Source organism: Pituophis catenifer, unplaced genomic scaffold, assembly GCF_029215685.1.
Source record: "Pituophis catenifer annectens isolate HBS135680 unplaced genomic scaffold, rPitCat1.0.hap2 SCAF_4, whole genome shotgun sequence".
Lineage (NCBI taxonomy): Eukaryota > Metazoa > Chordata > Lepidosauria > Squamata > Colubridae > Pituophis > Pituophis catenifer.
Window position 1 is genome coordinate 49,734,310 of NW_027256884.1, and position 14,276 is coordinate 49,748,585.

Below are 14,276 nucleotides of genomic sequence, written 5' to 3' on the forward strand. Positions count from 1 at the left end.
CACACACACACACACACATGGCTCTGCGTGGGCAAACCCCGCTTGGCCAATGCAAGAAATGGGCTCCCTCACAGCATGTCCTCTCCCACTTGAAGCCACCCCCCAGCCCTCAGTCTCCAGCTCCGTGTTTTATGCATACTCAGCCAGCCCGACTAGTCCCCAAATCCCTACTGAGCAAACACACGGGGTGGGCGACATGGGGATCGGCACCGGGCCATGAGTCCCAAGTTGAGCAACCTGTTGACCTGGGAGTGGGAGAAGGGGGACCGGCGCTGGAGCTCTGAGCAGTGGCTGGTGCAGACTCTGCACAGCTATAAAGCGGGATCGATGTGGCCCATTCTTGGCCACAGCATTGCTGGCCAGGATCAGGTCAGAGCCGCTGTCACTGCCGCCCAAGATCAGCAGGCCAGATTCAGTGAGCCGGACTCACTGCCACTGCCTGGGAGGAAAAGAGGGAGAGGAGGCACTGTGAGAGAGCCCATTTCTTACATTCTCCTTCCTGGTGGTGGCAGCACATTCAGCTCACTGAATCTGGCCTGATGATCTCGGCCAGTGAGGGGGAGAGGGGGGGGATGAATGAGCGACTGATTGTGTGCCTGTCAGTTGGCTTCCAGCACCAGAGGTCAGAGAAGGGCAGCAGCCAGGCTGCTCTTGCCTTTCATTGGGGTACATGGAGCTAGATGGGGCTCCTCTTGCCGTCTCTTCTCCCCCCCCCCCCGGGCTGGGCATGGCAGGGCTTCCTGCCCCTCACTTAGCCACCCAACCCCTTTATCAAGGGGAGTGGCAGGTGGGGAGGGTTGGGGTGGGGGAGAAAGGGTATTCTCAATTCCCGGACCGACTGGCTTCTTCCCAGGAGCTCTTTCTCTGCCTTTCAGCATTGGACGTAAAAAACGAGGATTTTCTGGGCAGAAAAGCTGCCCCCCCACCCCAGGTGCCCTCGCTTCCTCCAAGCCTTTCTTTGCTACCGGTACTTGATTTCCAGCTCTGTCACGTTTTTGCCGTTGTGTGCAGGGAAACAAGTTTGTGGGACTACCATAAAAAAAGTTCAATCAATTAATTCCAACTTCTCATGAGAAGATTTTTTTTATGGTCTGGATAGGCCAGTGTTGGTGAACATTTCAGCACTGAATGCCAAAACGGGAGCGCGTGCACATGGGCTCATGTGTGCCCAAAACCAGAAGAGCAGCCACATGTGCACACTGTCCGGCTGGTCTTCTTGCATGCATGAAATTCTATGTCGATTCATGTGCTAGGTACCCTGATGAGTTTAAAGAGCAGAAGCTGCAGAGGCCTGATGAACCATGGTCCTTATCCGGCTGTAACAGATTACTTTGTATGTGTATCAAATCGCACATTGTGTATGGTTCTTGGAAAACAAAGACTAAATGGAAATATATTTTCTCATTGCTGTACAGTCATATACAGATTTTCTCTTTGGGAACACTTGTAATTTGTAGATTGTTAGTACCTATTATGAATTGAAAAACTAATAAATGGATTAAAGATTTAGGCAACACATCATGCCTGACACTGCCTTAATCCTTGATTAAGGATGGACCTGACCCGGTTAGTTCAAGGCCCCACTCACATAGGAGGACACACTCTGGACTTGATTTTCATCTCTGGTCAGTGGTTGAATGATCTTGGTAGAGGGGACTTAGACATTAAACCCTTGTCATGGACAGATCATTCGCTCCTTCACTTGGACTTTCCTACCGCTTCCCCCTGCCGCAGGGAGACGGAACCGACTAAATGGTTCCGTCCCAGGCGCCTGATGGATACAGAAAGGTTCCTGACGGAGCTTGGGCCGTTTCCTGAGACTCTGACACACGACTCGACTGAAGAGCTGGTGGCCGCCTGGGAGAGTGCGGCCGCCGGAGCTTTGGATCGTGTTGTGCCTTTGCGGCCTCTGACCCAATGCCGATCTCAATTGGCTCCTTGGTTCTCTGAGGAGCTGAGAGAGATGAAGCATCGGAAAAGACGCCTAGAGAGCATTTGGAGGACTAGTCATTCTGATTCCGACCGGACACAGGTGAGGTCTTATATCAAGACCTACCTAGTGGCGATAAAAGCGGCAAAATCTAACCATTTTTCCGCTCTTATCGCATCTGCAGAGAACCGCCCAGCCGCCCTGTTTAGGGTGACCCACTCCCTTCTTCGGGGGGGAGTGCGGGAGGATCCCTTGCAGGGTCGAGCTGAGGATTTTGTGCAATTCCTGCACGATAAAGTCGCTCGGATTCGGGAAGGCTTGGACTCCGACTGGGTGAGTCCGGGGGAGGAGACAAGGGTAGGTCTTGAGAATATTATCTGGGAGGAGTTTGATCCTGTGGCTCCCGAGGATGTGGACAGGGTTCTGGGTAGGATTAGTACCGCCACATGTTTATTGGACCCGTGTCCCTCCTGGTTGGTACTGGCCTCCCGGGAGGTTACACGAGGCTGGCTCCAGGGGATTATAAGTGCTTCTCTGAGTGAGGGTGCCTTTCCCGCTGCCTTGAAAGAGGCGGTGGTGAGGCCCCTCCTCAAGAAGCCTTCCCTGGACCCGGCTGAATTAGTTAACTATCGTCCGGTCTCCAACCTTCGTTTTGTGGCGAAGGTTGTTGAGAGTGTGGTGGCACGACAACTGCCCAGGCACCTGGATGAAGCTATCTATCTAGACCCGTACCAGTCGGGCTTCAGGCAGGGGCACAGCACAGAAACGGCATTGGTCGCGTTGGTGGATGATCTCTGGAGGGCCCGGGACAGGGGTTGCTCCTCTGTCCTAGTCCTATTAGATCTCTCAGCGGCTTTTGATACCATCGACCATGGTATCATGCTGCAGCGGTTGAAGGGGTTAGGAGTGGGGGCACCGTTTTGCGGTGGTTCTCTTCCTTCCTCTCCAGTCGCTCGCAGTTCGTGTTGGCAGGGGGGCAGAGGTCGACCTCGAGGCATCTCGCATGGGGAGTGCCACAAGGGTCGGTCCTCTCGCCTCTTCTGTTCAACATTTATGTGAAGCCGCTTGGTGAGATCATCCGTGGTTTTGGGGTGAAGTGTCACCTGTACGCTGATGATACTCAGCTGTACATCTCCACTCCAGACCACCCCAACGATGCCCTTGATGTGATGTCTCGCTGCCTGGAGGCCGTGCGGGTCTGGATGGGGAGGAACAGGCTCAGACTCAACCCTTCCAAGACCGAGTGGCTGTGGCTACCGGCGTCCCGATATAGTCAGCAGGTGCCATCGCTGACTATCTTTGCCCCCCACAGAGAGAGCTCGCAATCTGGGTGTCCTCCTGGACGCACGGCTGTCTTTAGAAGAGATATGACGGCCGTGGCCAGGGGGGCCTTTTATCAGGTTCGCCTGATCTGCCAGTTGCAGCCCTTTCTGGACCGGGACGCCTTGCGCACGGTCACTCATGCCCTTGTCACCTCCCGGCTGGACTATTGCAATGCTCTCTACATGGGGCTTCCCTTGAAGAGCACTCAGAGGCTCCAGCTGGTCCAGAATGCAGCCGCGCGGGTGGTTATGGGCGCACCTCGTTGTGCCCACGTGACACCTCTCCTGCGCGAGCTGCACTGGCTCCCAGTGGTCTTCCGGGTGCGATTCAAGGTGTTGGTTACCACCTTTAAAGCGCTCCATGGCACAGGACCCGGGTACCTTCGAGACCGTCTTCTGCCACCAATAGCCTCCCACCGACCAGTCCGTTCCCACAGAGAGGGTCTCCTCAGGGTGCCATCAGCCAAGTTATGTCGGCTGGCGACACCCAGGGGGAGGCCTTCTCTGTGGGAGCCCCAGCCCTGTGGAATGAACTGCCCCCGGAAATACGTAAGATCTCTGACCTCCGGGTGTTCCGCTGCTCACTGAAGCCCCTGTTGTTCCGCCAGGCAGGGCTGTCAATATAATAATTTTAAATTGGGGTATTTTAATTTTGGGGGTTTTAAATCGGCCAAATCTATTTAATTATTTTAATTTTTAATTATTGTTGTGTCTTGTGTTTTTAAATTGGCTGTACACCGCCCTGAGTCCTTCGGGAGAAGGGCGGTATAGAAATAAAATTATTATTATTATTATTATTATTATTATTATTATTATTATTATTGATCATAAAATTATTAATACTTTTAAAAATCCATATTTCTATTTGGGAAACTGAATAGTTGCTTTATTCTCCATAGTTGATTGCAGTAGTATTTAAGCAGTCAGGAAGACACAGCAAGTAAATTAGAATATTGGCTGTTCTCATATTGTTTTCAGTTTAAAAGTGTTTTCCATGTTGGTTTTGATATGATTCTATATGAAATTGAATTATTTTGAAAAGTATGTTTAACTTGAGTGCTTTGTGTGTGTAAATAAATATATAGCATTTTAAGCCGGATTGGGCTTATTATCAGGGGATGTCTTATTTTTGGGGAAACAGGGTATATCTATCTATCTATCTATCTATCTATCTATCTATCTATCTATCTATCTACACACACACACACACACACACACATATCAGGGGTGGTATTCACTTACCTTCGCTACCGGTTCGCAAATGTGAGCTACCAGTTCACAAGTGAATGCCTCCTCCACGCATGCGCAGAGCCTTCTGCGCATGCACAGAGGGTCAAAAACAGGACGTGATTATGTCCGGGCGGGTGGGCTGAGCCTCCCGCCGCTGGCGCTACTGGATAGAGCCGGCTGAATTTCACAATTGATATACACACACATATATATACACATACATATACATTTGCATATACATACATACATACATATATATAATCATGTCCAGACAAGTCTTTGATAAATATAGTAAGAGGTATCAGTGATATATCTTTTCATTATTTTGATTGCATTGAACCCAAAATATAAACCTTGTAGTTAAAATCTGAATACTATTTCATCTGTATTACACATATTAAAATTCTAACCAAACTATGCCGGTAAATCTGGAGAACATAAGAAGAAATCAATCTACATAACTGACAATAAAGTATGTGCTCTATTGTACCATATCCTAGCAAAAATGCTTGGCTCCATCCATCACAGATCAAAGCCTTGGATGAAAAGAGAAATGCCAGTTGTTCAATTTGGTTTTACAAAAAAAAAAAGACATGTACTTCATTTACTATAGAAAGATATTTAATTATGTGACTCACGTGAAGCTCTGGAATGTCATTAGGAAAATAGAAACTGAACAATACATTGTCCTCATGTAAAAACTTCAGAAGACAAGAAGTGAAAGTATGATACAAAACAATGAAACAAACTGGCTCAGTTTGTCAGGGGAGTGAGACAAGCCTCTCCTTGTTTATTCGACTTGGATACTGAATATATATTGATAGAAAATGGATTGGAATATGAGTAGTTTTAAAATTGGAGGAAAAAAAAACAATAATTTGCCCTATAATAGTAATACTACTTTGATAGTTGAAAAATGATATGGATGCTTTTACTATGGAACTAAGCACAGTGTAAGAACGGGACTATGATTAAATATTACAAAGGTAAAGTAATAACAACTACTTTTAAAGCTGACAATGAAGATATTGAAGTGGGGAGTGGCTTCTATCTTTTAGCATCGACTATCAGCAGTAAAAAAAAAAAAAAAACCAACAATGAAGAAATGAGGATGATCAATGGAAAGGAAAGGTAAAAAAACTTGATTACAGTAGCACAGAGTACATAATTTTAAGAGCTAAAGGGCTGGTTTCATCCTGGAAAGGATCTATATAAATCACGGGTGTCAAACTCGATTGCATCACGTGGCATATCACGACATTTTTTGCCTTTGCAGAGCCGGGGTGGGCGTGGCCTGCAAGTGCCTCACAGGCAGCCAGTTTGACATCCCTGATATAAATGATCACAATGAGTCAACACAGAATTTATGGCAATAATGAAATTATTTAAACACGGACAGCATTTTCTCTAATCTATAAAAGCAGGTAATCTGACATGTAGATCTGCCAAAGGAAATACATTGCATCTTATTTTTGAAAACACTGTGCTATGTTTGGGATACAGAAGAGACAAAAAATAGTTACCAGGTCTCCTCAGAAGCACATAAACCTTATCTAGTTTTTTAATTGACCAAATTATTGATTTTCTAATGTAAATTTCTCTTGCTGTTTTCATAGCCATCTGTTACACTGAAAAAAATTGATAATTTAATCATTATATTTGTTGTCTTTGAAATAACATGGTGCTTCATGACCTTGTTATGTCTAACAAGGTATCTAATATTGGGATGACAAAAACCATTACAGAAAAGGTTCCATAATCCAGGGGTCCAGGGAAATATGAGAAAGAGACTCAAAAATAACTCCATCCTAATTATACTAGGCATAAATTAATTTGGCAGTTGGTTTGATAGACAGCACCAAATGACAGTTTTCTGCTACATTACTCTAATAGCAATAAATATAGTTTCAGAAATTTCAGTTGTTTTCTGTTTGTAAGCCTCACAGGTCTTTAACGTGTCTTTGTTATTGCCTTTTGTTTCCTACTTTTCCATTTCATTTTTCCTTTTCTAATGAATTCTTGTAAGTCTTTACATTCAGTTTACAGAATTGTTTGTCTGTATATTTGAAATAGTTTGTTTGTTAGGATTCAATTTTGATTCCAAATGTCCTCTATTTCAACCTGCCATTCTTATAATACATAAACTGTATTAATTAAACAAACATAAGGAGAATGTGCAACTTTCCCTAATGTAATTCATACATTTAAAACCATCAAATGGAAAAGAGAGCATGCTGTAAAACAAAATCCCAAATAAAATATATTTGTTTCCAATTATATTTTTTTAACCTCATATATGCTAGGAGGAAGTTAAAAATTACTGGAGAGAGCAATCAATACTTCACTGTAATAACCCTAAATGTTTGGCGTCAAATTAGATTGCATGTTTGTTTTCACTGCCAAGATACAAACCAGAAAGCATCTGCTAGGGATATGTTGGAAGAAATATCCTTCTGGGTTCAGTTCCAAGTGGGGAGAAAGACACTGTTTGGAAAGTTGATTTTAATAGTGGACAGGATTATATGCCTTGATGATCTTGGGTGAAGGAAAAAAAGGGCAGGGATGCTGAGAGTGCCTTTGTTGTATACCCTCTCTGGGCTTTTGAATTTGAGCTTGTATTCTGATTGGTTGTCAGACTCCCATGGAGCCATTCAGGGGTAACTTTGTAGGCTGTGTTTTGAATCCACGTTTGGTTGAGCCTTGCTCAGTGATGATGTAATGAAAGGGCTTTGGGCAGTTCCTAGATCTTTGTTATGTAGAATAGACTGGCTCAGGCTTTAATGGCCCATTGACAAAGGTGGGGTGGGGGGGCAGGGAGCTGCAGGGAGCTGCTTTATCTTTAAAACATGTTTCTCCTTTTCTCATCCAGGGAAATATAATATTCTGCCTTTTTAATATTTCCTAAAATATTTCATTTTTCTAGAAGAGGGGTGGGTGCTAATTTCCTTTAGATAATATCATTAGGAAATTGATTAGCACCACATGTGGAGCACAACTTGAAATCCTGGTACGTCAGCCCTTGCCCTATGTTTTTCTGCAGCAGGATATACAACACCAGTCTGGCAGAACTCCTTTCATGTTCAGCATGTTAACGCTGCTCTCAAAAAAAACGATGTACCGTATTTATCAGCGTATAACACACACTTTTTCATCTTGAAAATAATGTGGAAATCGCATGTGCGCGTTATACGCCGATATGTATTAAAAAATACTGTAAAAAGAACGAATGGCGAGTTTACAGCATCTGAGACACTGTCGGAGATAGCCTGGGGTATGTTGGGGTCTTGGGCAGGGGTGAAATGCTCCCGGTTCGGACCGGCTCGGGCGAGTAGATAGCGATGGCGGCGGGCAGCAAAAATCCCTGCCCCCGCCCCCCATGCCCAGCTGAGCCCCACGATCATCAGAGGCTTTTTTCCCTTTTAAATGTCTCTGAGCAGCCAAGCTCTGACATCCCAGCTGAATTGCCTGCTAATCAGGCAACTCAGGATCAGGATAGCCAGAGCCATGTAAAAGGAAAAAAGTTTATTTTTTTCCCTCCCCCCACCCCTCCCAGCATCCGGCTTCCTTACCTTAGTTGCTGATTGCATGACGATCGCAATCCATGCATCAGCAATCAACTGAATATCCCTGGCTGCAATCAAGCTCATCGGTGAGCAGCTCTTTCTGTCTGCCTGCCTTGACTTAGAAATTCTGGGAGTTGAAGTCCACAAGTCTTAAAGTTGCCAAGATTGGAGACCCCTGTTCTGTTGGGTAAGTTTTTTTCCCCTTTGGGAGCTTTAAAAAAAATAGTTAATTGGGGGTTTTTTTAGTTGTTCTTTTTTTAGACTTAGACATTTAAAGTTTAGGAAGTTTTAAATTTAGCTGCTTTTATATAAAATAAAAATAAATAAAAATAACATAATATTTGTGCAGCTTTCTGAGATTTAGTGTGTTTCTGTAGTGTTTCACTCTAACTACACAAACACACAAAATCTCACAAAGCTGTATGTGGAATTTTGTGTGTGTAAAGTGTGAAAGTTGGTTTTTTCGGCTTTTTGTGGCTGTGTGAGGTTCCTGCTTGTTGCAGGGGCCATTTTGGGTCTAGCACAGCTGCTTTTACATTGTGGGTGAGCCAGTTGTGTGCAGTGCATTGTGACTGTGGCTGTGATTCAGGTGCCCGGTGCACAATGCTCGGTGCCCGAAAAGGTACCTTACACTTGAATAGAGGGTATCAGCAGAAACTATAGATAGATAAACATATCCCTTAATATCAAAGTTTATTCAGTAAAACAGTAGTTTTTACTTCCATGTTACGTTCTTTACCTTTATATGTGCTTAAATATTAATTTAAAAAGTTTTGAACTACCTTTGTTATGTTTCAAAGTTCTTTATTTAAAATTTACTTTTTTTCCTGAAACTTCCGTCTTAAAATTAAGGTGTGTGTTATACGTCACTGCGCGTTATACGCCGATAAATACGGTATATTGTAACTAGATGTTTAACACCAACACCAATTGATTAACTTTTATCAGTTTTTGGGTGTCGCACTCCCAGACATGGGAAGAGTTGTGGCAGAAATAGAAAAAAACAACAACAGCAAAGAGATCCCCAGGATCCTGTGTATGGACCTGAGCCCCATCCCTCACGACTGAGAACAAAAAAGTGTTTTTTTTGCAGATGACAGAATCAGTTCCGGAAACCCATTGAGTAGTATTATGGTAATGTGAGCTACAGTGAAAATTGAACCAATTTAAATCCTATGGCTCAATACCGTCTCACGTATGGAAAACTTTGAACAGATTGATAACGGGGATGTCATGATATACAATGGAATGGAATGGAATGGAATGGAATGGAATGGAATGGAATGGAATGGAATGGAATGGAATGGAATGGAATGGAATTTTTTATTGGCCAAGTGTGATTGACATAAGGAATTTGCCTTGATGCATATGCTCTCAGTGTACATAAAATAAAAGATACGTAAAAATAAAAGATATAAGAAGAATTTGGAGACTTGGGGCTATATCACAGGAGATGGTAACTGCGAATGGGAGAAATTGCAGAATCCTGAACATTTATTGATATGTCACAATCTTGATGGATCATGTACAGTGGATGGTTTGTTCCTGGCCAATGATAAAGCTATCCAAGACACTACTTTCTGGCCCTTAAATGCTATATAATGTCACATACATGTTTAAATTTCTTCTGTGTTTTAATTTTTAAATTCCTTATATAGTTGTTGAAAGTTTTCTTTATTTAGGTTATTATACTAATTTTAAATATAATATTTTTCTTTTTAACATAAGTTGTTTTGGACTCAGAAAATAAAAATAAATAACCTTTTATTGTTAATTGCGAAGTCGTGTCCAACCCATCGCAATCCCTTGGACAACGTTTCTCCAGGCTCTCCTATCCTCTACCATCCTTTGGAGTCCATTTAAGCTCTCAAGTAACCTTATATATATTCAAAAGCTATTTTCACCACAGAGTTATATGATGTTATACGATATTATTTCTTAAAAGTGTATTTATCTGCTTAACTAAAAAAGATAAAGAAAAATTGGGGCAATTTAGAGCAAAATTGAGAAAATAGAGGTATTAGGAATCCAATTTATCAATTTATCTTCTGGTAAATTGAAGATGTCTAAATCCACCATGGTAGACGTTGTACGAGAATCTCTTTAACAAGCTCTCAGAATTCTAGTCTTGAAAATTAACTTTGATAGTGACTGAGACTCAAAACTAAGAAATTACTGTTGGCAAATATTTATATATTAGAAAACCAAGGTTGGAACTTTGCTTCTGTTAGTTTAAACTTGTGGATTTCCCAGAAGACAGTTCAGGTTGCTATAATCTAGAACTACAGAATCTAGAATTTCAAGAACAGAAAATGGCACAAAGCAGGTGCCAGAATTTCTGCAATATTCCTAAATAGTACCTGTGGACTTCCAAATTGAAATTACTTTTGTAAAAAAAGAGAATAGAAATATTTTTTTACAATTCAGTGATGTTTATCTCTTCTTCACTTGAGGAAATCATTTCCAGTGTATCCATTCACTAGAAAGGGGCATTTAAACCTTCATTTCTGCTTGCTGAAGTGTATGAAAATTGAAACGTATTGTGTATGTTCCAACTAGGTAATGATCAGTGTCTGTTGAGGGAGAAGAATGACTAAAGCAGCTTTGCAGCATTGCGTGCAAGCCCCCTCTTTTGTACTGTAGATAGTGATATTGCATGCATGTACAAAGGTGCAGAGTTTGTGGTGTGATTCTGTTTCCATCTTTTGACAAAAAGCATGATCCTGCTGGTGCCCTTGATACTCATTTAGTTTGCCCTATTTAGACAAAATTATTGCTCAGAGGTTAAGCCACAGATATATTGCATGTTGCTGAGAATGGAGCCAAGAGGACAAAGTATTTATATAGGAGAATTTTCTTTGTGGCTTTCTCTGTTTAATATAGCAGATTTGGGGCTATAGAATATAAACCAAATGTCAGCATCACCGGTTTATTTGCTGTCAGTTTATTTTTTAAGTACTACGTATTTCTGTAGCTTCAGTAATTCTTTCACTGCAGACGCCAATATTTTTGGCATATGTTCATATTCATCCCTCCCTATTTATCTTTCAGATTACAGACTTGTGTGGTGCTAAACATGTCGGTTATTTTGGTCGTACTCAGTTTTATGCTGCTCTGAAGCTTATAGCTGCTGCACAGTCTGGTCTCCCAGTACGAATAGAAAGTATTCAGAATGGTAACTGATTATACTCAATTGCTTTACTTTGGACAATTTTATTTTTATTTAATAAATAAAATATTTTATTTAAAATATTTATTAAATGGTCGTTATATTTTCTATTTCTATTCTATTTCTATTTTTACAGTATACACACATGTATATTGTGTTGAAATATTTCTCTGTGCATAATGCAATACAGAAATATAGAACTTCAGGAAGCATATTTGTGCAGATATGTAAAATTAAGTTATGTATTTGCATACTCCTTAACCCAAAATTGCTTTTCACTTTGCCTTAATGTGAAAGACCAAAAATATTTATATTGAAGTAATATTAGGGTAGCTTTTTGCCCAGTTTAACACAGCAATATTACCTGCATTTTAGAACTTCTCTGTAAATTTAGTGTTTTAATATTGGTGGGCATTCACTTTTTATCTACACCTACTATATAAAAAATTTGAAAGTTTTCAGGTGGAAAAACGTAATCTAAATATTTTGAGTAAGATAAAAATAGATGCCTAAAAAAGGAGATTCCCTTCCCCAAGTTAATTTGCTTTTTTGTTTATCAACCCTCCTTCCAAATTAGTTTATTTTTTATTTGCCAGATCCATTCTGCTTTTGTGGTCAAGAAAGCTTATAGATTCTTACAAATAATCATAGGTTAAAATAATCTCTTAAAGTTCAAAACTATATACAAATACAAAATACAAAAGTGTTCTTTCTCTTTGTATTTTCCTACTAATTTGGCCTGTACTAAATTTTAATTTTCCAAGTACCGTAATATAATTAGTTGTCAAAGGGAGTCATTTGGTCAATAAATAAGCTAAACAATATGGTATTATATAATATTTTTTCTTTTGTATTTATTTTTGTTGTTTAAGAATTACCTTTACCTCGATTTAGTGCTCTGAAAAGTGATAGTGAAATAAGGTACATCAATCTATCAGAAGCACATGGAGCAAAGTTTCAGAGTCCACATACAACCCTTGAGATAAATTGCTTCAGAAGATCAGATGAAGAAGAAAAACAGGTAAATCCCTTTTAAATATATCTTTTACTGTGGGATGAACTACAAGATTTCATTTTATGATATCATACTGACAAAATCAGATAGATCTTGATTAGTATTTTAGTTCATTTTATTGGTAAAGTCTCTTGACACAGACTGGGAATTACAGCTGATTATTTAGTCATTGCAGATTCTTTCAACAAGAAATATCAATTGCCTATTCTTAGAGAATTAAGATTGCTTATCTCTTATATGATCAATTTGCTGTTCATCTTAAGCAGATGAACTACAGAATTTTCTTTTAGATACAAAAAAGATTTTTATTAGATATGCAGAAAATCACCTGGAGCCAAATTCAGTAGAGCATTCACTTTAAGAGAGTTGCATTTGTCAGTAATACTGGGAGAGAATTGCTATTTTCCTCATCCTCAAAATCTAGTAGATCAAAAGATCCTTCATAAGATATAGGGGGAGAGCCACAAGAAAGAGAAGAAAGTCTTAATATAAGCAGACTTTTGTTTACATAGTACTTTTGCTGGTTTTATATGAAGCTAATAAAGACTTACTAACAATTATTCATAGTGTAAATGTTGAAATTTAAAGTTGAAATTTAAATGTTTCAACAACTTTATGTTTGCTTTTTGTGAGGTGTCAAGGTGTTAGTTACCTAACAAAGATTGTTCAGTATTAAATTCCTTCCTATTCTAACTACCATATTTTTCGGAGTATAAGGTGCTCCAGACTATAAGACTCACCTATCTTTTTTGGGGAGGAAAACAAGAAAAAAAATCTGCCTGTCCCAACAACTTGCCTCCTTGCAGCAAACAGCCTGCTTTAGTTTCATTTTCAGCACAGCCTGATTAGCACAAGAAAAAAAAAATCTGGCTCCCAGCAATTTGTCTCCTTGCAGCAAACAGCGGAAGCCCGCACGGCAATAGACAATGGCAACCCCTGCAGCCTGAAACAGCTGGGTTTCAGAGAGTCGGGAAGCCGATCCAACTGACAATCAGCTGCTTGTGCTAATCAGGCTGTGCTGAAGCTGAAACGGTCTGTTTGCTGCAAGGAGGTAAATCGCTGGGAGGCAGAGGCTAAGGGTGGGCGGGGCTACATTCGGTGTATAAGACACACCCAAATTTTCACCCTTTTATGGGGGCGGGGGAAAAGTGCATCTTATACTCCAAAAAATATAGTATTCTGCCATTCAATATCATTCTACTTTGTGGCACCCACTGAACATTATTGAATATTATTCCCCTGGAGATTACACTTGCCCCAACCCTACTGGCTTTGTATCTTATTTTTATTCGTTGTTAGTTGCCCAGAGTCATTTATTTGAGATGGGCAGCTATATAAATTGAATAAATAAACCATTAAAATGAACTACTTTCCTTCAATTGCCAAGAATCAGGTAGTAAATATTCATATCTAAGATGAATATTTACAGAAGAAAATCACTGTACAAATTTGTTTCAGGTCAAGCTGAAATTTTGCTGACTCTGTTAACTGACGTAAATTCAATAATCCATATGTTATTACAACGTTTCTCTTGAAGGAAGAAGCAAAGTCTCCTCCCATGTCTCCCATTGGTTCCCATCCTGCTTCTCCCTCAAATTACCAGAGAATTCCTTTGGGTTATGGATATAGTATACTGAGAAGTGGGCTTGAGCAACAGCATGGAGGTAAGTTAATGATTACCTTTGCTGTTGTTGTAAGTGTCTATAAGCCGCACTACCAAAAGGTGTGATCAATAATCAAGAGACTCCTCCTGCAGGATTGAGGAGGAGCTATGTAAAGTAGATGAGCCCCATGGCATGAGAAAGTGAGCACCTCTACAGCAGCTGAACAAGTCACTCTAAAGGTTAGTTATTGTAAGGAGCAATATGAAACTCTACAACCACACTGACTTAGCAAAACTGCCACAACTGAGCAAGGAGAAGTAAATATACATTTATTGCAGACACATCTTGTATGGATGGAAGAAATACTTATGGGAGAAGGAGGACCACCATATGCAGCCTAACTCCACCCCCTCCACCCCAATTGTTAAGTGTCATTTTATACA

At 40.8% G+C, this 14,276-nt stretch overlaps 1 protein-coding gene across 1 annotated transcript in view; it reads left to right on the forward strand.

The window, feature by feature from the left end:
* Positions 1-216: 216 nt before the first annotated feature.
* REPS2 (RALBP1 associated Eps domain containing 2) overlaps positions 217-14,276 on the forward strand; it is a 130,258-nt gene continuing 116,198 nt past the window's right edge. Inside the window, exons 1-4 of the mRNA XM_070943593.1 lie at positions 217-369; positions 11,097-11,220; positions 12,087-12,235; positions 13,767-13,893. Of these exons, the coding sequence (XP_070799694.1) occupies positions 217-369; positions 11,097-11,220; positions 12,087-12,235; positions 13,767-13,893 (553 nt within the window). The remainder of the gene's footprint in view (positions 370-11,096; positions 11,221-12,086; positions 12,236-13,766; positions 13,894-14,276) is intronic.